This window comes from Bemisia tabaci, chromosome 1, assembly GCF_918797505.1.
Source record: "Bemisia tabaci chromosome 1, PGI_BMITA_v3".
Lineage (NCBI taxonomy): Eukaryota > Metazoa > Arthropoda > Insecta > Hemiptera > Aleyrodidae > Bemisia > Bemisia tabaci.
This window is the reverse complement of record NC_092793.1, coordinates 46,034,761-46,060,233: the sequence shown is the minus strand read 5'-3', so window position 1 is coordinate 46,060,233 and position 25,473 is coordinate 46,034,761. Positions and strand designations below refer to the sequence as shown.

The following is a 25,473-nucleotide window of genomic DNA, read 5'->3' as shown; positions in this document are numbered from 1 at the left end:
CTTCCTCTCTTCATTCTTCCTATTTTGGTGCCTTCCTCCATGCGAGCCTGGTTCCGTCGCTTTAATTGCTCACCCTAGCACAGCATTGAAGCGACTCTTTTTTGCGCTCTCGCTGAAGTTTGCAATAGGCCTTTCAAGAGGTTTTCAAGACAGAAAAATCAACACCCGCGCTGATATTTCAAATTGGAATGACAAGGGTCATCCGACAAAGGTCGCAGTCAACGCTTCGCAAAACGGTTGCTGTTTCTGAAAAATCAGCAAACAAGCTCACACCCAAACACCATCGAACACATCAGAATTTGACCAGGAGCTGGTTAGAGCCGCGCTCTGCATGGTAAAGGAACGCGTGAAACACTCAAAACCTATTCAAATATTGGTCGGTAGCTGTTACAGTAAACTGGGAAGCAGCTGAATCAAAAAATTCCTCCCGGCCAGCAACGTCAGAACACAGAACCAAAAAGTGAGATCTACTGCCCTAAATGAACACTGTTGCCGGTCAATGGCAGAAAAATATTGGTTTTTCACAAATATGTGTAACTGTCCATCGGAAAAAGGACCAATTTTGGAGAATGTCGAGAGGGTACATGCATCATTTCAAAACCCAATAAACAGTGTAGCAGCATGTTGAGTGTAAGCGAGTAATACGGTTGCTTGAGATAATTTTTTTATGAAGAGTCACAACGCATTAGGAACTCCTAACATTGTGAAAAAATACTTTCTAACATGGCCTCAGACGCCGAAGAGTCAGAGATCTTTTAAAATCCATTGAAACGTGTAGCAGAACGTATACTAGCGAAAAAGACGGTTGCCTCGTATAATTCCTATGGTGAAGAGTGAACGCATAAGAAACGCCTTCAGAATGAAAAGATACTTCCTAGCGTGGCTTTGGAGGCCGAATAGTTGCATCATTCAAAAACCCAATCAACGGTGTATATTAGCGAGTAATGCGGTTGTTTAAGATAATTCTTTTATGAAGTTGAACACACATAAGAAAACGCCTTCATTGTGAAATGATACTTCCCTGCGTAGCCTCAAAGGCCGAATAGTTGCATTATTTAAAAACTCAATCAAAACAAGACAACACAAGCAAAAGACATACACATTTTTCGACCTTAACCATGAATATTTCGATCGTAGTAAGAATGAATTGCGCAGAAAATGGTAATCCACCTCGAGAAAAGACAAGTTTTGTTTAGTGGCTACGTCATTCTTACAATATTCGACGTATTAACTTTCGACCAGGACAATAGATGTAACCTCAATTCAAAATCCTTTGTAGCACTTATTGTGTTAGTTTATTTTGATTATTTCATTGACAAATATGGTGAGACTCATTTAAAACGATAAATCACGATTGTATGAAACATTTAGACGCATTCTATAACCCTGGCTTAAATACGACGCGGCTTTGCGTCTTTTCCACTCTGAAGCCATCGAACTGCGATGTTTGACGAATGACTTAACCATCAAAGGTGCTAACCAAACCGGAATCCGGAACCATAGCACTCAGGTTGTTTCAGGAGATTCGGGACTAGAACCGGAATCCAGACTATGGTTGGCTACTAAAAACTAGTTCTATCACCTTTCATTAGAATTTATCCCCAGGTTAAATTTAGCAAGCACTCTGAGTGCATGTTGACTTTAACTGAGGTTAAGATTTTTAGTTCCAAAATATCCCATCAGGACCGAAAACGTCATCCGGACCACAAATCGATTATCAAAGTGCGAGACCACGTATCTCTTTGAGGAGTTTCAAAATCTTCGCTCCTATTTTATTTTTTCGAAGGGAACCAAGCCAAATTTACAGCTTGAAATTTATAAAGAATGGTCTTCAAACAGAGAAGGAAAATGAAGGAAGTTTTCAAGAGTACGTTGCACCAATTTCCCAAAGCAAAAATTAAGTGTGACAGGAAGTCAGCAAAGTTGCAAATGAAGGTACGTGGTTTCGCACTTTAGCCATTGAAATGTAATGTACAATCCTTCGAATCCCCCAAAAAACGTTAAAAGTTTTGCTTTGACAAAAGTTGAAATTGAACCTGTGGGCTGATTATTGAAATTGGTAGACAAAGCGATAGACAAAAAGGACATAGGGAGTATGGAGCGATCCTATTGGTTGAAATGGTTGGTTCTTATAGACTAAGGGAGAAAATGATTGACTAACTGTCGGGTCTCTAGTGGGTTGCCGTTAGTTAGTCTATCACCTACGTCCTTTGTCTATCGCAACCACTCGCTTCCACCAATAGGATCCCTCCATATCCCTTTTGTCTTCTTTGTCTATAGCTTTGTGCATCAATTTCAATAATCGGCCCGCAGAGGTGATGGAATCCGGCGTCAGTCAGTCTATGGGCGTATGAATAATTTCGCAGGAATCTGACAGCCGTGGATCCGGTCAAATATTGAGGCGGGCGGTTGGTCAAGTAGGGCCGCACGGTGTTTGTTCTGTCATTGAGACTGATTGTCAGTAGGCACGTCAGGGGCGAAGGGGGGTGGGGGGCAAAGGGTTGAGCAGCCGTAGCCGAGCCGGAGAGATACGTCACTCTTCTGACGTAAAAGCACACCTCGATTTCTACGTGAGCCCTGCTCTTCGCAGAACTGTATGCTTTTCGGGGCTCATCGGGAAATAGCGATACGTCTTTACGTCAAAGGAGCGACGAGAAGTGCCCTCGGAATGCGGTCTATTTGTTACTGTAACCTATACTAGGTCCTCCTACGGCGCGCTTTCGTCATGGGAGATGCCTGGTCCTGGTGAATCGTCAAACTTTGAGCAAACATGGATTTCGATTGTGCCCGGTCGTTCTCCGAGTGTACCGATCACTCGAGCCACGGGCACCTGTATCAATCCTCGAGTTTAAGGATAGGCTCTATGCGGGTTTTGTCTTCTGGGATGTGCCCCAGATCGCCTCTACGCATCGTGTTTCTATAAGGGGTCGCTGCGTTGAACCACACAGAGGAACGGCCTTTGGGAGAAGTCGAACTTAAAATTCTTCACAGAAACCGCAAAGTATGATTATTCTGTCAAAGTGGGTCACTAAACCCTAAGTAGCACAGTGCAACAAAAATATTGAAATAAATTGCAATTTGATTTCAATGAAATTGTAATTTTTTTACCATTGAATTGCAATATTTTTACATCATTTAGTCGATTTATGCCGATTTTAAACAATCAGCAAAATGAACTGCATGTGTCAGAAAGATAGGCAATATGCAATTCAATGAAAAATCGCAACTTATTTCAATTTTAAGTGTCAATAAATGGGGCCCCTTCAAATAGGAGCTAGGCAACATATACAACACTCAGTGGAATTGCAGTATTTTAACTATGTAATTGCTACTTATTGGAATCCGTGCTACTTGGTCTATGGACGAATTTTCACTTGCCTACTTTCAGGGGATCATTAATTACATCCTGCACCATTACACCGGGCGTGAAAAATCTTTGAAAAATCGTAATTCAAGTGTTCTATATACATTTAACCTGCTTCTGAAAATGAAACAAAAAAATCCAAAGGAAAAAGAAAAACAATTATACCTTTTATTATACACTTTAATCAGAGGCTGTAAGGTTAATAATTATAAGGACAATGTGTGTCAATAAACATATACTGACAAGAGGGAAACCAAATTATAAAACAAACAAAAATTTAGAGTTAAAAAAAGGAAGAGAAATAAGATTCTGGAAATAAGGTGCTATTGGTTCCCCGAAACGCACGCATAACCACCTTGAAGTCATCGTGAATCAATTGCACCCAGTTTGCAGAATCTTGTTTTTCTAGTGACCCTCTGAAGAAGGATAAGTTTTATCCCTGCCTGTGATATGCCCTGAGAGCTGTCATATAGGTTTGTAGGTGTCCTATCATTGTTGCTGTGTTATGTGAAGGCCACGAGCCATGATTTTCTACCAAGAAAATTTGGAACTAAGTGCAGTTTTTTGGTCTTTCTCATTCGCTTCTCTCCTTAGTCTTAGGGCCCTGTCTTTTGAGAGTGGTAAAATGTGGATGGAGTCAGTTTGCCCTGGGTCAGTTCTACGATCTGTGATTTAAAGACATTGTCAATTTTTTGGATGATTTCGTTGTGCACAGTGAAACTTTTGAAGAACTAATGAAGGTTTTGGATGAAAAGTTCGGTCGTTTTACTCATATGCTGTTCACTGATCCGGGGCTTCACATACTCTGGCGAGGACCAGCTGACTCATCCGAGGGATGCCTTGAGATACGACATAGTTATTTCTCCGCCCGATCGTGTCCGCCCGACACTCCTCATTCGGAAAGCACGACATCCGTCTGCAACTATTGCCGAACCTTAGATTTGACGCCATTTTCCCGGGCAGCCTGCAAAATAAAGAAAAGGGGAATAAATTTAAAGTATTTTCTAAAAGAGTTCTTGTTGTCTACCCGTGATTCCTGGAAAATCAATATTTAAGTTTAATTTTCCTCATGCAGTACCTATCCGAATCTAATAGTTTCATAGTTTCTTGTTTCGCCCTAAAAATCCATGGAGTACATAAAGTCGTAATGCAAGTGGGAGAGCTGGCGCCACTTACAGGCATTTTCCAGGTCTTAAATTCCGAGATTCCTGTGCGGCGCTGGATCCCTTTTTCGATACATAATCGATTGTTTGCGATACACGGGGACCCGGCCATATTCCACACCGCCATTTTGGATCGAATATGTATCGAAAAGGTGACCCTGCACACCGGGCTCGGAACTCGTCGAGCAGAACATGGCGCCAGCTCTCCCACTTACATTACGACTCTATGTACTCTATGTAAAAATCGTGTGCATACAAAGCAGTATTTTTTAATTTTTTTTTTTTCTAAAGCACCTAAAAGCACTTTTAGAGCATACGATTGTTTCATGGACAGAAGTAATGGGCCGGGGAGGGGAGGGGGCCAGCCTGCTCCCACACAAATCTACTTCTCCTCCTCCCCCTTTCCCGCCCATGAGAAACGCGAGGGATGTTGTTAAATAAGTTATATCTTTCATCTTTGAAATGGTCATTCGATCGACTTGATGATAAAAACAGTTCAAAATTGCTCCTGAGCAGACTCAATTTTTATAAAAAAAATTCCCCGAGAGGCTTCCAAACCTCCCTTCAAAGCTGAAAAAATTCCCCAACCCTTCTTTAAATTTGAGGAAGTCTCACGAATTCCTTTGGCGGAGGGTCTTTCAGCCCTCCCCCCCTCCTGGACCCCCTGATGAGATGCCCTTGTATTTGCGAGACTTTATTGTGTTAAAGTGTTGCAATTGCATCTAGAGAATTATGCATGTGTATTGCGGCTCGTAATGTTACAGACTTTCTGTTGCATTTTAAAAATGGTTTGATTGATTTTCTCAAAAAGTTTCCTTCAGGCAATGCACCCCATACAATTTATAATGCGAAAAGATCAGCATCAAAATTTGCAGTTTTTGTCAAAAATTTCATGTCCAACCTCTCTGTAAAACTCGTTTTATTGTGTGGCAGCAGGCTTGACTGCGAGGATCTAAAATGAGGAAGTGACATAGAAATTCTGTCCCTGTATACGGGGACAGAATTTCTAGAATTTCAGATCTATATAGATCTGATTACAACTAATGTTACAGGAGCGTAGTTATTCGCAATCGTTAGAGGCACAGTATAGATGCTTCTACCTACTTTCATCATAGAAATTCTGCATCATCGGTTCATTAATAATGCAATTCAAACCAACCTGAAAGCCTTGGAGATATTCTGGTACCTTTCCGTGGCCGTTTTTCGGATAGAATTTGACGTTTGGAGAAGGAACATTTTCTTGTCGCGGAGGAGATGGATTCCGAGCAGAGAAACTTTTTTCTCAGGTTTCAGTGTATTTTCACCATGGCTGAAGCCCTCCTTCTGGTCACTGCCAACTTTTGCAGTTTTAAAAATTTTCTCCTCAATTTTGATGGGTTCTTTGGCTATACGACGTGCCGTTACCTTTTTCTGAGTTGGTAAGTTATTTGTGACACTCGTTACGGTAAAGTACTTTTCAAGCACCTACATTGCTCAAGAAAAAACATATACATATTTAATAATCAAAGATTGAAGAAAAAAGTTGACAGGGGATCAACGGGGTTGACAAATACAAGGATCTTTACACAAATAATTATATTCAAAATAGAGGTATGTTATTTTTAATTATATGATTGAATAATTTTCTGACTCAAATTCTTCATAAATTTCACAAAATTTTGATTTATTCGATGACGTAGGTATAGGTTATCAGACGCTTTTTGTCATCGATTTTCTTGGAGATGATGTATTTTATGGAAAAAAGTCATTCTGCATACAGTGTTTGACACTATATATTGAGTTGAACCAAGCAAATGAAAACGGACGTTATGCTCCATTTTTTCCAACAAAATCTCATGAAAATGTGTACTCCCCCATGCTTATATTCCCCTGAATACATAAATGACCCCCCCCCCCCCCAAAAAAAAAAAAATCGAAATCTCAATTTAAAGAGGGCGGGTTTGGGGGAGTTGCGGCTCCTGCAGGCTGGCCGTCTAACCCCGAATCACCGTGTACATCGTTGGACCACCTCCTTTTTTTTCCCTATGGACAATGAGAACTTTGAGGGCGTTGCAGGGACAATAGTGCACGATATCATGACCAAGCAATTGGTATGGTATGGGCAAGTGCAGAAGATGGCTGATACCAGGTTGCCGAAGAAGGTGTTGGAGTGGGTCCCTCCAGGTAGGCAACAAAAAGGGCGTATCACCCAAACGGTGGGTAGAGGGCATCCGTGAAGAGATGGAGAGATGCCAGATTCCGGAGGATCACTACCATTACAGATACCTGTGGCGGGTAGGCGTCGCAGAGCGCCCTAGCGCGCCGTAAAACCGACTCATACATACATGCGATGAGAACTTACATCCTGAACGTCGGTGGAGCAACGCGAGGTGTCTTCGGCGCAGAGCTCGACGTATCGACCCAGGGGGTTGGCGTAGTTCCAGCCGGAGTCTCGGGTGCCCTGGATACTTTGCTGAATCTGGGAGAGCTGCCGCAAGTGCGAGGAGGGCGGCTGGGTGAAGCCCCATGTGAGGTTGTTGTCCACATCAGTGGCGGCCTCGTAGTTGTGCTCGCCAAGCATGCGCTCCTGGGAGGGGCGCGCCAGCTCCGGCTCCGGGTCCCAGCCCCGGTCAGAACCGTCCTCCGAGGTGGCGCAGACGAGGCAGAGGTGGGCCGGGTGCTCGCAAGCTCCGGGCCAGGCGCCCGGTCTCTTCCGGCCCCGACCGGCTCCCGCCGTTGTCAGCGTCATTTCGAGCCGCCATTCCGCTCGCCCACCTGTGGATAAAAAGCTCCCTAAAAAATAAGCTCTGAGGGCCGGTTATTGAAATTGATAGACGAAGCTATAGACAAAGAGGACAAAAGGAATATGGAGGGATCCTATTCTGCCGTGCTAAGGAAGAACGCTTAATGGGCCTTCAGACATTGCCAAGTTTCCTCCGATAAAAACTGAATTTACCGGGAAAATTGTGAATTTTATTTTCCAAAATTTTCAGGCGATTTTTTACGCGATTCAATCTAAAATATCAGAAAATTTCAAGGAAAAATATGCATGAATGTTGTCAAAAATGCATGTTATATCAAGGGAAGTTTGGCAACTCTCGAATGTTAGTACGGCGTTTTTCCTTAGCACGGCAGCATTGGTGGAAGCGGGTGGTTGGGATGGATAAAGGAGGTAGGTACCTAATAGATAAAAAGGTGGTGAAATGGTGCTGGGTCCACACCATTTCGCGGGGAAAACAGAGCCAAAAAGTTCCAAAAATTTCAATTAGAGTCAAAAACAAATTTGAGCTTTAATGAGTACCAATACAAGACTGAGGAGGGAGAGTGTTCTGCCCAGGCAGCTTGCTTTGGAATATTAAGTGGAGGTCACGCCGAGAGATCTATAACGTTTAGGGTCTTTGTAGACCTCATCAGTAAATCACACTCGTCAGTGAACCCAACTTAACATCCCGCAAAATCCAAGACGGCATCGATTTTATCGATTTATACATGGCGGCGTTTGGAAACAATAAAAACGAATTATTATAGGAATTGTACATTTTACCTTTTCTCTGGACCGATGCCCCGTAGCCGTACAAAATAGTCTTGAAGGCATTATAGTATGTGAGGGCGCTGTTTTAGGTGAGGTAGATGTAACCTATAACAGTGCTTCAATTTCCTATTTATACGGGTTCTAGGACGATTTGAAATTTCAAAAAAAATTATTTAGAGGCTAAGGAATGATTGGTGAATAAAAAATTGAGAACATACTTGTTAATTTATCATCGTGATGGTAATTAAATTCAACAACAAAAAAGCTTCAATGCAATGAATGGAGCCAACTACTTTATGAGGTTAGATTTCCATGAAAGTACGCACTGTTGCCGATTGCATGTATACCAACATAGTATTAAAAACTGGAACATTATTTTTTAGAAGTATTATTTCAATTCTAAATACTATTTTTAAATTAAGTTGGCTCTCGTCTTGTATTCACTATAAATTTAGGGAATTAAAAAATTAGAGAGAACAATTACAGACAGTTTTCAAATCCTTTCCCTCCGTTTCTAGAGAATGAAAAATTCGCCCAAGAGATCCCCCATAAAATTCGATTCTCAAAATTTCCCTTACTGTAATAATTGTATGATCAGCATGGAGGAGCGCACACGTTGATAATTTTAACTAACCATTTTTTTTTCTTTCCATCAAAAAGTGCCCTCTGGTGCCACTTTGTACAAATAGGAATCTATATGGTATTTTAAGCCACATTCGCTATCTCGGATGTTCGAATTTTGAGCATTTGATTCCAAATTCGAATTTCTCGTTAGGAAATACCTTTTGCTTCAGCAAATTTTCAATAAAGTCGCATAATCAACATTTGAAGTGAGAGCGTGTTTTATGGAAATTTCGAAAAAATCGATCGAACAGGAGTCGAGATAGTAAATCCACCATCTTAGATTTTTCAATTTTGAAAACCTAACTGCCAAATCAATTTCAAATATATGTATTCAAAGAGACTTCAAGGAGACATTTGATCCGTTTTTTCCCATATAAATTAAAAAAAAAAAAAATGGTTATTTTTAGGACTCCGAAATGGAGATTCCTACACATTTTTTGACTTCCTGCATTTTCGTTTCCTTTTTTCTTTTTAATTTGTGCCGTTACTCTTTTTATTACTCGTGCTCTTTCAAAATGGTATACATTTTCGGCTAAAATTTGAGTTTAAAGCGCTAATTCTTAATTGTTCTTAAGAGAATATACACCGCGGCGGATATCTTTTTTGGCACTTGTTGAACCTACATACTATGGGTTCGTCACTAGTAACAAGATTTACAATGACAATGTATTGTTGATTATTTATATGCAGGGCACATTTTACATGCATTCATACATCTTACACAGTGAACACAGGAGCTGGAACAAAAAAAAAAAACCCCCTCTAGATGTTTCAATCGGCATTTAGCTCCTGGTGAAGAGAAAATGTGTCCGAGTATGAAAAGTTGCCTATGTCCAAATTGCAGGAAAATTATACGGGTGATGGCATAGAACTAAAAACAACCGCCGGCGCTAGTGGCGCTGCGTGGCGCTCTGGAAAAACACGCCGCCGCCTTACCTAACCTCAAAAATGTTGTTTCGCAATCGCTTTTTTGGACAAACGTGATAACAAGGACACTTTTTTTTTCAAAGAAATTGTTGTTACATCACTTCAGCTTCGTGAAGTGAAGTTTTATCATTTTGTGCAACTAACCTTGTAATTTGCACTCTCAATTAAGCTTCCACGGGCATCGAGTATTTTCATTGCAAATCGTTCGTGGCTAGGAGTTCATGAGTTTTGCATCATCTTCCTCCTGTCTCCAGCGCAAGAAATTGGATATTTTGATGGGATCGCTCAATTTATATTCTGCAGGTAAGATGTTCTCCTTACCATTTGAAACAGGTATTACCTGCACCATCCTCTGCTGTCCGTGATAGCAATTATAGCATCATGACCTCTTACCTCAGCCTTGCACTAAGTCACATGTGCTCTGGAATAGTATCAAAATTGCTGCACTAAAATCTCAAGCCTTTGTCACTCTGGTGGTTCGCAAACCTCAAGATTCCATCTGAAATGTGTCAAAAGACCCTGTGCGGAATACCAAGGGATTCGGCGCCAGCTAAATTTTGTGAATTACTCAAGACTGTATGGTCTACGATTTCCTGAGAAACAATAACTTTCAAACCATACTTTCCTTGTGCCGATTCACCATGTATTAAACACTGTGACATGCATTATCAAATTGTACTATCAGTGATAGTGGAGAGCTCAGTCCTCGTTGTGCCCCAGTTGAGAAGATTAGATAGATGCCTCCAATCGTCATGTTAATTCTTTATTAAGAAATAGCTCCTTATCGATACTCAATTTAGCAACAGAACCTAATCTCTTACAGGTAATCTGTAAATACCTTAAAATTCACTTTTCAGCCCCTTTTTCAGTAATTGACACAGGAGGATTGGTTTTGAAAGCTTTCTGTGCGTAGGAAAAAGTTGTAAAGAACATCTTACAAAATATACTTAAATGAAATCCAGTTGGCTTTGGATTCCTTGGTATTCTGTGCTCTACCCTTATATTATAAGGGAAGAATGCGTATAAGTTCCGTGCAGTCAAGGGGAGAATCGAATCATGTTTATTTAAATCATAACCATGCTATGAACTGAACTACATACCCCTGTAACCATCTAAAACTAAACTATCAGACTACTGTAGATTGGGGTAGCAACTCAATTAGCTTCTGAAAGATTGATCTTTTCTGGAATTAAACTTCCTCAAGATTTTCTATCTTTTCCACATCCTTTCAGCCAGAATCAAAGATCATTTAGCTTTATTTCTGTCAACATACACATCGAATAAAGCAGATGTTGTTAATTTTTAATTGTCTTTGCTGCTGACTTTGAGTCGTGCCTTTAGAAGGTGTCTGTCTAGTTGCTGGATTGGTGAAGCAAAATCAATCCACACGGGTCAGTCACTTCGCATATTTTTGAATCCCCCCCCCCCTCAATGTGCTTCAAATTCAGTAGGTAGAAGCTGGAATTTTGCAAAAAAAATCATGTACTCATGATGCTTGTAAGTACCCACTGATGGAAGTATTTGATAGTCATATACCTCTCAAGTTGCCCTCTTGATCGCCCCTAACGAATGTTGCCCCAATCGGCCTATCCCTCCGAGGGAGAAATTTTAATGGAATGAGCTTTTCATTTTTCTTTTGAGAGTTTCAAATTTGACACTCCATGGCAAAACCGCCAGCTTTGTTCAATTAACCCATGCATTTAACCACAATTGTTCACAATAATATATTATCGATTGTTAAACTCGCCGGGTAAATAATTTTTTATAACGTCTTTTGATGAAGTGTAAGTGAAACTATATTTAAAGTTATGTGCAGTGAATGCTCCTTAAGTGATATGTGTCAATTATGTATCCACAGCTGGATGGCGGTTTTGCGTTACTTGAAACACATCCGGTTCCAGTTCATGATTCATAAAACATTTTGCATGGTCGTCGAACTCAGTAAAATGGAAGATATATTAATGCCACCTACAGCTGCTAGAGGGATGAAGGTCCTGGACAAAGAACTTCTGAAGAAAACGATTACGGTTCCATGTCTTGATATCGAAGAAAAAGTTGTGAACCCATCACTGAAGCTTATTCGTAACTATACTTTAAAGCTTCCTAATTTTAAACCTGTTGTACCTGTTAATTCGTCTGAAACTTCAAGTGATAAAATAGCTGACAAAATCAGTGAAAGACGTGTATTTTTAAATCCTAAAATAATCTCTTCCTTCAATGATTTTGACCCATCCATACAACAGAAATTAGCTGAATTCAATGTCAAACCCAGAAATTTAAAATCGTGTTCAATCACTCTGACCTATGACAATTGGAAACCTGATGATTTATTTCGTACAATCATACCTCCTGAAGTTGGGAGTTTTTCAAGCTACTCTATCATTGGTCAAATAATTCACATTAACCTAAAAGATCATTTGGTTGATTATAAACATGTAATCGGTCAAATTTTATTTGATAAAATTCCAACATGTAAAACAGTTGTGAATAAAATTGGCTCCATAAATAATGAATATAGAACGTTCAATATGGAAGTACTTTGCGGTTCACCAGACTTAGCAACAACGGTGAAAGAAAATAATTGTACATTTGAATTTAACTTTAGAGATGTGTACTGGAATCCCCGCTTAGGGGCTGAACATGCAAGAATTGTTAGTAGGATGAAAAGAAATGATATATTGTTCGATGTCTTCGCTGGTGTTGGCCCTTTTGTGATTCCGGCTGCCAAAATCTGTCATAAAGTTTATGCAAATGATCTCAACCCTGCATGCCACGAAGCCTTACAAAGAAATATATTTTTAAACAATGTAGGTTCTAAGGTAGAGACATTCAATAAAGATGCAAAATTTTTTATCACTGAGGATTTCAAAAGAATAGCCTTGCAGCTCTCTCAGAATCCCGAGGTGAGAGATGCGCAAATACATATTATAATGAATCTACCTGAATCAGCTGTTACTTTTTTAAAATACTTTGTAGGGCTCTTTTCACCCGCTGAATTGAATTTACTGCATTCGTTCACAGAATTATTTCTGGTTCATGTGTACTGTTTTATAAAAGCTACTGAGGAAAACAAATTAGAATTGGCAGAAGCTGTTGTAAAAACTAGCCTTGGAAACCCAAGTAGTTTACTTATTCAAGAATCTGCAATTGTCAGAAATGTATCCAACAATAAAGAGATGATTCGAGTCTCCTTCTTTTTAACTGAGAATTTACTCAGGAATAGGTATTTTGAAAACCTAGGACCTCCACCAAGTAAGAAATTTTGTCATGATGAACGGTAACTTTTAATATGTGATTTCTCTGTATTATATGTGATTTTTTTTTCAAATTTTGTAAATAATACAGTTTTTCTATTATGTAAGTCAGTTCTTCTTTTATTCATTCGTCAACACCTACCAAACCTTTGACTTATAATTTTTTAATAGCCATGATCAAATATTGGATCAGAATCCTCAAGGTCAGAAAATACCAAAAGATTGTGTTTTAATTTTTAAAGCCACGTACTTGACCACCAGAACTTGATTGTCATAAAACTCCATTAGAGGGGGGGATTGCTGTCAGTGGAAATCAAAGTATCCCGCAAAGAAACTATGCTGCAGCAGTGATCAGAAAAAAAGTACCGCTTACAACTAGCTCTTTTCATAGGATATCAAAGTAACATAACTGACTTTTTTAAATTTTAGAAATCCAAAAATTTAGCCAATATTTTGAACTCCACTAGTTGAAATACATCCTAAAATTTTATAAATCGCCAATTTTATGCTAAAGATCTGAAAGGAAGACATACATCATATCCACAGCTTGAATATTTTAACTCTTCAGTAAATCTACACTGACATGGTCAAATTCATAGGTACAAAAATATCAGCTTAAAAATCTTCACCCTTTTTCCATGAGAACAGCATGAAATGAGGATGTGCGGCCTTTAGCCTTTACTGACCATGAACATGTCTCTTGTATGAAAAAAAATCATTTAATCATAAATCTTATAATCATTTGTAGGCTTTTGCCCTATTGGATGAGGCAAACGGCCTAAAAACAATTTTTTACTTAAATAAAAATTCTCAAGGTTGCCAGTGTCATTGCTGTAGTTGAACTATCATCCCAAATTATGCCAAAAACTTTTGAAGTAACAGTGTCGTCACTTTCACTGTCGACACGAAGAAAAATAACCCAGTCCAAAAAAAATTGGCACTCGAGGAAATGTGCGGCCGCTTACTATTTCTTACACGAAGCAAACAGAAAAGAGAGAGAAGAGAAAAGGAGAACAAGAAAACTTTATTTTTAGTAGGTAAGTATTTAGTTTATTATTTCCCCTGCAATCTTCACCGTGTTTTTCATTTTTTTTTACTTTTAATGTACAAATCAATTTAAGAAGAGCCCCCCCCCCCCCCCATGTAAAAAATATGAAATTGTAATTATTATTAGCAAACTTTACTTGCTCTTGATCTTCAAGTCTATCGAGTTGAATTGCTGAAGAAAGTAGGAGTCCAAATACCTGCCGTTCAAGACTCATGTGAATAATACGAAATGCAGGGTTGCAAAGGTCAGGGAAACCTGGAAAAGACAGGGAACTTGTAAACAATCTGGAATGTCAAGGAAAAGTTGGAGAATTTTGCTCCAAATCGGAGAAATTCTCAGGGATGCGGCTTAAAAGCTAAAACTGCAATCCGCGCCGTTAGCGCGCGGCAGCGTTGCCGACTTTTTGGAAATTTTTTGCCGCAATGCGAGTGCGGTGAGGACTGATTCCTCGATTTTTTCCCTGGTTCAACTTGAGGGGATTTAAAAATTAACACCTATCCGCCCTTGGTTAGTCTTCTTCTCCCTTCTCTTCTGTATGTAAATGTTGTTGGCCATTTTGATTCCGCTTTCATTCGTCGGAAGGTTCCAACTCATAGGTACTTCTTTTTCCCTTTTCAACGATAGCATACAAACAGATTTCAATGAAACATTGAAATAATATCTATCATTTTATCTCGGAAAACTCACGGCAGATTGTAAAGTGTTCCCATTGGTATGACCACCTAAAATAGGTAGTGAGAAACATGCAACGTCGCAAACTGGGGTATGAATGATTTTTACGTCATCGTTGATGAAAAGAAATTGTGTACCTGCGCACGCGTGGGAGTGTAATCTCAGCGGTAATCGTGATCTTCTTCCATCGAGTCGAAGCGATACCTACTTGAAGGCGCTCTGAGCAACTATTCCACCACAGAAGTATTGCACAGTATCAGCCGAAAATGAAGGCGCACTGCCGTATGTAAATTGACAGGTATCGTTTACCATTGTTTAGAGTCCTGCTAATCTTACGCTGTTCACTCGATTTTTTAAAACTTGATGCCAGGAGGTATGTTTTGACGAATAACTTAAATTTTAACTCAAATTTTCAAAAGTCCAAGATGGCGGGAAAAGCGTAATATGCGATTTTCCGAGGAGCCCAAAAAATGAATCAACTGCAAAGCTCAAAAGCTCTCAAAGTTGAGGCCGTACTGGAGGGATGTCCCACGCTATCCTGAGATTTCACTTCTATATAGGTATCAAGTCAAACTCTCCATGCAAATATAGCTAGCAAATACATTTTAAGGGCTGCTACTTTGTTTAGGGACTCGAAAACTAAGAACACGGCAACCCTGCCAATGTATTGTTTCCTATCTTCGTATTGAGAGTTCGACTATATATCGAGGTGGACTCCCAGGATAGCGTGGGATATTTTTTACGGCGTCAACTTTGAGAGCTTTCTTGGAGCTTTGCAGTTAGTTTCAGATGAAACCAGTGTAAGTAATTCCCGCGAAATTCCACGCAAAAAACCACTTAACTCGCGAATCCTCTACTCATTCATAAGCTTTACTGTTGCAATGCATATCTTGTCACGGGCTACGGAGCATCCAGCATACCTATCTCTTTTACTAAGAAAACTAAAAAGGTTCTTCTCCCTTACAAGCAAAATATTGTCGTAATCAGGGCCGGATTTACCTACTTGCCGCCCGTGGGCCGCCTATATTTTTCCGCTCCCGTCTCATTCGTGAAGTAAACGTGCCGGTGGGGGAGGGGTGTATGAGACGCGTTTACTCGTGTTGTGCACATTTTTTGTGAAAGCCCTGTCAACACTAACAAAAGTGCACGGAACTTGACGCGAAACTTAAGTTTCGTAAACCCATCCCTGCTTGGACATGGTCTTCTATTTATAACAAACGAACGAAAAAATTATAAAAGAATAAACATAAATGTGGTTTAATAATTTTAACTACGGCCGCTGCGCCGACCGCACTGTGTTTAGCGCAATGCGTGAAGTATTCATGCAGTCTTGAAGGCGCTATGCGTTTCACGCCGCGTCGACCGCTGCTGACCGCACTGTTTGACGCAATGCGTGAAGTATTAATGCAGTCTTGTAGGCGCTATGCGTTTCATGCCGACCGGCCGCGCCGCGTCGGTGGCTTCTGCTTTTCATATCAGTCCTCGTGCGTCATCATGCTCTCTGCGCCGCTCCGCTCAAGGTCAAATCGCGTGTTTGGTTTCTCTCTTAACTCGACTAATTAAAGGTGTTGTCTCTTGTATCACCGAAAGACGACAAAATTAGAAATTACTGTACTTTTACTCTCTGCAGGAAATGAGAGATTTTGTCGCCTTATCTCGTTTGTAATTTATTCTCTGAATCCGATTTTCTCTTCTTTTTTTTGATAACTACATTCAAAAGGATTGCAAATTTGCCGCCCCCTAAATCTTGCCGCCATAGACGCGCGCGCGGCCCATGTGGCCACCCCCTTAATCCGGCCGTGGTCGTAATATAATCGAATATTCTTCGATACATGTGTCGATGGGCAAAGTCGAAAAATTCCTATATCCAGTTCGACGTTGCAAACTCCCTTTCATTGTTGGTTACAGAAACCTATCCATCGGTTCGTCTTTAAATTCTACGAGAAGTTTCCTCTGCCCTTCAAAAAGATTTTCAGAATATTCAAAATCAAAAACAAGGATGTTTCATGCTTCTCTTGTAGGACCAACTTAAATAATTCGGTGCAATTTTGTCGGCAATCCGTTCGTTCATAAAATGCACTGACTTTAGCAAGTTCAAAATGCTACAATAGATTTCACCTTTAAACGAAACTCAAAGTATTCACTTATTGTTAGACTCTTAATTAAGTGACACATGTGCATATTTAATCGGAAAAGACACTTGATAGTGCTTGACTATCTCGATTTAGATTCTAACTTTGCATCTATTGTTGCAGGCTCTATCAGAATCCAGTATGGGTAGAAACAACAAAGCAAAAGGACACAAAAACTTGAAAGTCGTTCAATCCGATAACTTTAAAGCGAAGAACAACAAAAACAAAGCTGTCAATTTACGAAAAGTAAGTTCCTCCTCCTTCCTATTCAGGTCTATGTTATTGCACCTGACCTTTAAATCATCAGAATACTAGAGAAGCTCCCATTGACCAGATAATATAAACGAGGAACGATTTTGGAGCTAAAAATTTGAGTGTGGGTAAGAGAATCTGCTTGAAGATGAAAAAAATCCATATTCATATCTGGAACTCCGGAAAGTTATATCGTTTTTCTCCCAAGAAAATCGTCGCTTTGTAAGTGGGAGGAATCTTCGATTTCTCACCAGAGAATGAGCTCCTGAAGATCAGGGAATGAGTGAGCATGATCATTGGCGTATCCAGCAAATTGGCAACTTTGCTGCTCTCCATTTAAACCTATGGAAATGTATCGATTCATGGAGGGACCAGGTGATCCGACAAGAATCAATTATTGAACATAGGTGTAAATTAAGGAATTCGGTGTTGCCAAATTTCTGGCTCCGCCTTTGAGCACGATCCAGAATTCTAGACACCAGGTGACTTGAACAGAGGACGTTGAAGATAGTCCGTTGAAAGAGCTTGATGCAAAAACGGCTTTTTTCGCCCCCCCTCTGGAAGTTCTTCAGACTTTGTCTATTGATTACTCATACTTGAGCGCTTCTTTCCCCAAATTTTCAGACCCCCAAAAAATTTTGGGGGGAGCTAGGGGGGTGGAAGTCAAAACCTGTGAACCTCGATATCTCTTGAACAAAGAAAGATATCGAGGTCCGGTTTGGACGAAAAATCGTCTAAAATTGCATACTTTAAGATTCGAAAGGTCAAAATCCCGATATCACATTTTTAAGTCAACATATGTGCTTTTTTCCAGTTTTTAGGTCTCGAAAATTTCTTTTAAACGAAAAATTTACAAAGATCTCAATTTTTTATTTGAACCAAAACCAGTTTTTTAAATTGCTCGTCTTTTTCCGCATCCAACGAGTGGTCGTATAAGCTGGGGAACCGAACGGTTCCGGAGTTATGATCGATTGAAGTTTCCGCTCAACGCGCGCCGACCGAGTTTCGCGCGCAAAAAAGTCGGATTTGACTGTTATTAGATCAGATTGAATGTTCAAACTGAGCAAAATGCTTTATTAGGGACTCCTGAGGGTCGCTGAGTTCAGAAATTACCGATACTTCCAAAAAATTCACGTTTTTAAAATTGCTGCTTCGGACAGGACCACTGAGCGGCCGGTCGGCGCTCAGTGGGCCTCTAAAATAGCGCTGCGGAGCTGTAATTTTAAAAACGTGAATTTTTTGGAAGTATCGGTAATTTCTGAACTCAGCGACCCTCAGAGTCCCTAATAAAGCATTTTGCTCAGTTTGAACATTCAATCTGATCTAATAACAGTCAAATCCGACTTTTTTGCGCGCGAAACTCGGTCGGCGCGCGTTGAGCGGAAACTTCAATCGATCATAACTCCGGAACCGTTTCGGTTCCCCAGCTTATACGACCACTCGTTGGATGCGGAAAAAGACGAAGCAATTTAAAAAACTGGTTTTGGTTCAAATAAAAAATTGAGATCTTTGTAAATTTTTCGTTTAAAAGAAATTTTCGAGACCTAAAAACTGGAAAAAAGCACATATGTTGACTTAAAAATGTGATATCGGGATTTTGACCTTTCGAATCTTAAAGTATGCAATTTTAGACGATTTTTCGTCCAAACCGGACCTCGATATCTTTCTTTGTTCAAGAGATATCGAGGTTCACAGGTTTTGACTTCCACCCCCCCTAGCTCCCCCCCAAAATTTTTTGGGGGTCTGAAAATTTGGGGAAAGAAGCGCTCAAGTATGAGTAATCAATAGACAAAGTCTGAAGAACTTCCAGAGGGGGGGCGAAAAAAGCCGTTTTTGCATCAAGCTCTTTGTGAAACAACCACCAGTTCTGTCATACTGTCTATCGCCGTAGTCATACCGTTCATTGAGTTTCCCTACCTGTCTTATATGTATTTTGAGGTATGTAACAGGGTGGGGGTATGCGGGTGATAACGCGAGTGTGCTCTTTTTTGAGTCACCGCCTGCGCCTCCTCCCCCTTTCCCTTCCGATTTCGTCTGTGACTTCACGATACTGTGACCACTTAGCAGGCGATGCTTTGTTATTTTGATAGCGACGGAGCGTTCGAAGTTGTGTGCCTATCGTCAACGCGTTGTTCGACAGTAAGCTCCGAAATTCGCAGCAATTTCCACCCATTTTTACCGCTTATCCGCCGCAGTTGATCGATCAGTTCGAGGGTCGGATCTTCGTAGGGTTCACAAAGGCTCCTGCTGGAGCTCCTGCCGGCAAATCGGGGGTGGCAAATTACAGACTAAAGAGATGGTAAATTTCCAAAGTGATAACCTTTCCTCCCTTTTGGAGGGGGAGGTCTTTTTAATTTGGCTACACTGAGTGAAAAGAGGGGGAAAAGTCATAATGTTTTAATTGATCATAAATTGACGACGTTAAACTGTTGTTAGTCCCTGGCGGAAAAATCGCAAATCCGGTCCTGATTAGTTTTTTTTAAAAAATATCGAACGAATGAATCAAATTCGGAAGTTGATAATGATCACTATTTTCTCACCCTACCCATGTTACTTAATTGTTTTTTTATTTTTTTTTCGTATCTGAAAATCTTGGCTACTTTTCCCATTGAAAGAATTAAAATAATGAGCAGGTACCCACACAATTTACTGTTACTGAGTGTGTGAGAATGTGTTTGCTTCATTTTAAGAAATACACATTATTGTGTAACTTCCTCCCCCGCCCTCTGGAAAGAAAATATTAAAAAAATTAAACATTGTGAAGTGATGCCCGAATATTTGTTCTCTATTTAGTATTGTTTTGCATTCTTATTCATTCAGGTAATCCTGGTGCACAATGAGTTAAGCTACATTTTCCCTCACATGCACAAACTTTGCATCGCAAAAAAATGTGTCACGGTGTCTTCTGAAGTATTTTGACTATTGTCTCTCTTTTTTTCTCATTTCCAGGTGACTCAAGATAATAAGGACAAAATCTTGAACGTTAATAAACAATTTGAAGAAATTAGCTCTTCCCTCTTGAAGAAAGTCGCGAAGCAACCCACACCCACTCCTAAAAAAGATTTGAAGAATGTCAAAATTCTAGAAGAAATGTGCAAGAAACATCAAGCTAGCGAAAAAAAAGAGGAAGAAGTTTTGCACAATTTGTCAGATTTTAAATTTTGATTTGAATTCTTACAGTGAGACAAAAAGCATTTCTAAAAAGCACCATTCCTCACTACTTTCAACGGTGAACGTAAAAATGGAAATCGCAACGGCAGGGATCTTAATAATTGGAGATGAAATTTTGAATGGTGAAGTGGCAGAATCAAATGCGTTTTACATGTGTTGTAATCTGAGACAGCTGGGTGTTAAAGTTGCCCGAATAACTGTGATTGGTGATGATGTCGAAGAAATCGCCTCCCATGTCATGGACTTCTCCAAAAAATTCAATTATGTAATTACGACCGGAGGTATAGGTCCCACTCACGATGACGTAACTTATCAAGGTGTTGCAAAAGCATTTCAAGTGCCTCTTGTATGCAACGAAAATCTATTGAAATATTGGGACAAAATCTACTCTAAAACAGGCTGGAATTTAGACAAAAGCGCCTGGAAAAGGATGGCGACGATCCCAGGCAATGCCAAAGTCACATTTTTCCAAAGTAATAAAAACTCTGAAGGTGACTATACCGTCATAGTATCGAATATTTTCATTTTACCAGGTGTTCCTAGCATAGTCAAGAGAGTATTTTTACCTCTTGCCAAAGAATGCATTACATCCAATAATGTGTTTTACTCAACAATAATTTACTTAAATAGAAGTGAAGAGCAAGTCATGCCGTATTTAAATCCAGTCGTGGAGAAGTATGATAAGAAAGTTGCCTTTGGATCCTATCCTATTTTTTCTAATCGTATTTATCATGCCAAAATCACTGTTGAGTCGCCAGTGAGGGAAACATTTCAAGGGGCTTTGTCTGACTTAAAGTCAAGTATACCCCAAGAATGGCAGGTGAACAATCTTGAAGTTGCCGCTGAAAATTTGCAGAAAGCAATTAACTCTTTCCTGTTCATCAGTCAATCTATTGAGGTGAGTATGTTAAATTTTCTGGAAGTATATGTATTGAGACTAGTTTTGAGCTGAACCAGTTTTACAGTTCTCCTGTCCAAAATTCAAAACAGATGAACAATGACTTGAAAGATAAAAACAGGGGTAAATTGTTTCTTTATCACTGAATTTTAACCATACTTTAAATCTCTTTTTCTTGCAGCTACAACTTGATGGGACTTGATCTTTCTCCCTCCTAAACTCATGATCATAATTTTTTCTGATGTGGACAATCCGAAAACATAGCACACAGAGAAAAAATAGAAGCTGAGTGCAAGTCAACTGCGCGGTCATTTGACATCACTTGATACCTACAACTGTTGTCGCCAAATATCTCATAGAAAACATATCGAAAAATTGAATAAACTAAAAATTGCTGAAAATTTAATATACTATGAGTCTATGAGAAACATCGGAGAAAGTGACTGATTTGTATAACTATTTGATTTGTATAAAATTAGGAGCAGGAAACATGAACAACTTTAGCCTTATCTGAAAGTTCCTAAAACATTTTCTTTCTTTTAAATAATACTTTCTGTAGCGCCTCAAACTTTGGCTTGGATGAGTGTGGGGCGCATTTTATTTTGTGTTGCTAAAAGAGAATGATAGTCCTGAAACAGAGACTAAAATTCTAACACTGGGACCTCCGCACTTAATGATGAGAATCTGTCGATAATTTAATTCAATATTTCATGCAGAGCAAATAACCACAAAAAGGGAAAATTGTCACATTGTTACGAATTTTATAAGATCTATTCAAATAATTTTTACTGCCCTTTCGCTTTAAAGTCAGTATCCCAAGTTAAAGCTCCCATTTTCTACTATGATTTTGTTTATAATTTTATTTATGATTTTCATTCCATAGATCCTAGATGAATGTTTCAAGAGGTATCAGTTTTCAAACATCGCAGTGGCATTCAATGGTGGTAAAGACTGCACCGCTCTCCTCCATCTTGTGTACGCTTATTGCCGTTTTCGCTCTATAGATGTTTCGTCCAAGAAGTTGCAGTGCATCTACTTCCGCAGCAATGATGTGTTCCAAGAGCTGGAAAATTTTGTGGAGGAAACTGTGAAAAGGTACATATTTCAACTATTCAGAAACTTAGACCTTGTTTATTTTTTTCGGTTTAAAAGTAAAAAATAAAAATAAAACGAGTTAAAATATCCGGTCGTTTCGTTTGAACTCGCGTAAGAAAATTTCTGGAAACTTACCAGAAGAACTATCTATAGCTCTTTGAAAAAAAAACAACCAAAAATAAATTATGAAAAAAGGCGTGCAACTTTGCAATCCGAGATAAATACTTTTTTTTGCGTGCCGCCGCGCCGTCGGTATTTGAGTTCATTCACGGCAGGCGTAATGAGACAACTATTCGACCACGGGTGTACGCGTATTGCGGCCAGTTCGATTGAAGGCGCTTCACACTGCGACGATCTTTTAAATGATGACTGCTCTAAAATCGCCGCAAAACTAGGACTACGAGTTATGCTACTTGCATCTCTCCCCGTTTTTACCATAGTCTAAGGAAAATTATGTATCTGAATTTCAAGGATTCAAAAGTTCGGACCTCTTTTACTTTTTTTCGGTTTAAAAAAAAGAGGAACATGGAACGAGCAAAAATATCGCGTCAAATATCCTGTCGTTTCGTTTGAATCATGTTAGAAAATGCTTGGAAACTTTACAGAAAATATGTGTGCATCTTTTTGAAAATAATGATCAAAAATATAACATACGCATCGATTTTTTTTTTTTTTTATTTTTTTCAAGCGATCAGTAGAAACCCTGTTTAATTATAGGAGCATATTTTTTCATCTGGAAACCATTACTTACTTCGAGGCTCTCAAAGAATCTATCGTAAAGTTCCTTCCTCTGTTTCCTGTTGACAGGTATGATATCAATCTGCTTACCATCGATGGGGAAATTAAAACCGGCCTCGATCAAGCACTGAAGGAAAATCCTCAATGGGAAGCCATTCTGATGGGCACTCGTCAGTCGGATCCGTTTTCGTCGTGTTTACAAGCTTTTCAGGTAAGGCCTTTTTTTAGAACTTTTTATTGATTTAGCATCAATAAACCAGTACATATATTCATTCACATGAAAGAAAAATTAAATAAGAAAACCCTGAGCATCTCACATTGCTGATACCGCTATAATGTTACAGAAGTTGGTTTGACCCGTCGTGAGGGAGTGATCATAAATTGCATAACGCACTTTTTCGGGTTTTTTTTTCAGTTCACTCGCAGCTTTAATTGGACTGCATTTTGCAATTCGGGACTACAATTTCTGGCTCATCAGAAAAAATACTTATGAGCGTAAGAAAACTAATGGTACATACGTTGTTTTTAAAGTGGACCAGAATTTTCAGGTCCTAATTGCAAAATGTAGTTCAATTTAAACCCACATTTTTTTACAATTGGATCAGAATGCAGGAATCACCGCAGAGACTTTAACACACCACAGAAAAGTAGGCGCACTGACAAATAGGAGTCGCTCGTCGCCTGGGAGCATTATTTAAAAATTTGATTATGCTGAACCACACGAGAGATCGCCAAGACAGTTAAATGCGGGAATCTTTTCAGAGACTTTAACGCAAGGCTAGAAAAGTAGGCGCACCGACGAACGGAAGTTACTTGACGCATGAACAGAGTACACCCTATTATTAAAAAATTTGCTCATGCTGAACCTCGTCATGCAGAGATTTTTGCATCATGCAGAGATGGCACACATTTGTTCTTTACCTGTAATTTCGATCGGCGAAGAACGCGATGTGTAATGAGCGCGACTCGATATAACTGCCAATGTGGTAATGTTTCCGCAAAAAAAAGGGTCGCAAATAGTTTTTGAGGGAAACTAGTAACACGTAAAATTACGCAAAAAGTTGTGTCCGTAGACAAATTTTCGACGAGACAAGAATGAAAATGCTCAATACGGAACCTCAGAAAACATTTTATGCGATTTGAACGAATGTTCATCATTTTCACCCTGATGAAAAAATATCCTCTCAAGCCGCAATCGATTCCGAGATACATCTTATTTTCGTCCCACCCTATTGCACAAATCGGCAATCGGCCGCGATCGTCTGGCGACCAGCGAAGATTGCGCAAACTTTCATAAGATTTTGTGAGTTTTTTTTTTTTCTTTTTTTTTTTTTTTTTAATAGAAAGATAGTTACGTAACGCTGGCACTGATCCCTCCCCTTTTTTAACGTAGCGTAACCCAGACTCATACCCCTTCTTTCTTAGAGCGTCACGTAATTTAATCAACGCTCCCTAAGGTGGGTGAAATTATTAGCCCCTTCTGTAAACTCTGGCTACCTATATTTATGTAAAAAAATTTCAAATTTCAATTTTAGAGGTGGGCTTTTATATACACGATAATCTTAGCAGCAGTTAGTACACATTTTTCTGTATCTATTACCGCACGTGAACAGATCTCACCGTGTATGTCGATAAAGTTCTCCAGTTCCTGCAATGTTCAATAAAGGGAGAAACAAACAAATTAAAATATAGTCACTGAATCCCCCATTGAACAAGTTTTTTCTTCCTGGCGAACTGAAAAATGTTTGACTATCCCACTTCATTTCTGTGTAGATGACGGATGTAACATGGCCGAGGGTAATGCGAGTGAATCCGATGCTCCACTGGAGCTACGAGGACGTATGGTTCTTCTTAAGATACCTGAATGTGCCTTACTGTAGCCTATATGATGATGGTTACACATCTCTGGGACATGGCTCAACCACTAAGAAAAATCCTGACCTGCAGTACCTCGAAAATGGAGTTGTGAAATACTACCCTGCTTTTAAACTCAAGTATGGAGATAGTGAACGGAATGGTAGAAAATAAACTCGATGAATTACCAATTTTAGTCTCTTGCCTAATTAGTTCCAAGCACTTTAGAGTTTCATTCATGAATAATTTATGCACCGAAGTTCTTACTTATTATATTAAGAAAACAAATGTAATTTTGGCATTGATAATTTTAGAAGTGTTGAGGTACAGAATGTCAGCTTTCGAACGGTTATATGAATGTGATCACTGATTTAAAATTTTGGGTGCAAGTTATGAGACCGTTTCTGTAAAGAACACGGGAAAAAATTTGCTGAATTAACATCTGTTAAAATCAGTGCTACAGCCCTAGAATGTATGAACGCAACTGTTAATGTAGAGTCGCGAAGATGTTGCAATGAACAGGTAGAGCGGTTATATCAGCAATTCCAGAGTTTTCATGCAAATTTTTAACATTTCGGATGTTATTTCAGCATTTTCCCCCTTTTTCTCTGTGAAAAGACTGTGCCCGGTTTAAATTAGAATAATGCCGATTAATTGGACTTCATTTTGCAGTTCAAAAGTACAATTTCTGGTCCATCTAAAAAACGCTTATGTGCATAGAGAACTCAATGGTGTGGACGTTGTTTCTAAACTAGAGGCAGAAATTGAAG

General features: G+C 39.4%; 2 protein-coding genes across 4 annotated transcripts; one reads left to right on the top strand and one right to left on the bottom strand.

The window, feature by feature from the left end:
- Positions 1–3,634: 3,634 nt before the first annotated feature.
- LOC109038873 (uncharacterized) lies at positions 3,635–8,353 on the bottom strand. Of its 2 annotated transcripts, none has more exons than XM_019054110.2 (4): positions 8,257–8,353; positions 6,869–7,281; positions 5,687–5,991; positions 3,635–4,328 (listed from the first exon to the last, which is right to left on the bottom strand). In XM_019054110.2, exons 2-4 carry the CDS (start codon positions 7,253–7,255, stop codon positions 4,145–4,147), a joined length of 876 nt encoding a protein of 291 aa, XP_018909655.2. In that variant the 5' UTR covers positions 7,256–7,281; positions 8,257–8,353; the 3' UTR covers positions 3,635–4,144. The 2 variants fall into 2 exon arrangements, with proteins under 2 accessions (XP_018909655.2, XP_018909654.2); XM_019054109.2 differs by lacking the exon at positions 8,257–8,353 and adding an exon at positions 8,051–8,236 and having other exon boundaries at positions 3,637–4,328.
- Positions 8,354–9,580: 1,227 nt separating this feature from the next.
- On the top strand, positions 9,581–24,894 carry LOC109038872 (FAD synthase). 2 transcript variants are annotated; one of them, XM_019054107.2, is made up of 6 exons: positions 9,593–9,892; positions 16,819–16,941; positions 19,897–21,016; positions 21,900–22,111; positions 22,919–23,060; positions 24,623–24,894. In XM_019054107.2, exons 3-6 carry the CDS (start codon positions 20,189–20,191, stop codon positions 24,875–24,877), a joined length of 1,437 nt encoding a protein of 478 aa, XP_018909652.2. In that variant the 5' UTR covers positions 9,593–9,892; positions 16,819–16,941; positions 19,897–20,188; the 3' UTR covers positions 24,878–24,894. The 2 variants fall into 2 exon arrangements, with proteins under 2 accessions (XP_018909653.2, XP_018909652.2); XM_019054108.2 differs by lacking the exons at positions 16,819–16,941; positions 19,897–21,016; positions 21,900–22,111; positions 22,919–23,060; positions 24,623–24,894 and adding an exon at positions 11,448–12,950 and having other exon boundaries at positions 9,581–9,892.
- The last annotated feature ends 579 nt before the right edge of the window (positions 24,895–25,473 follow it).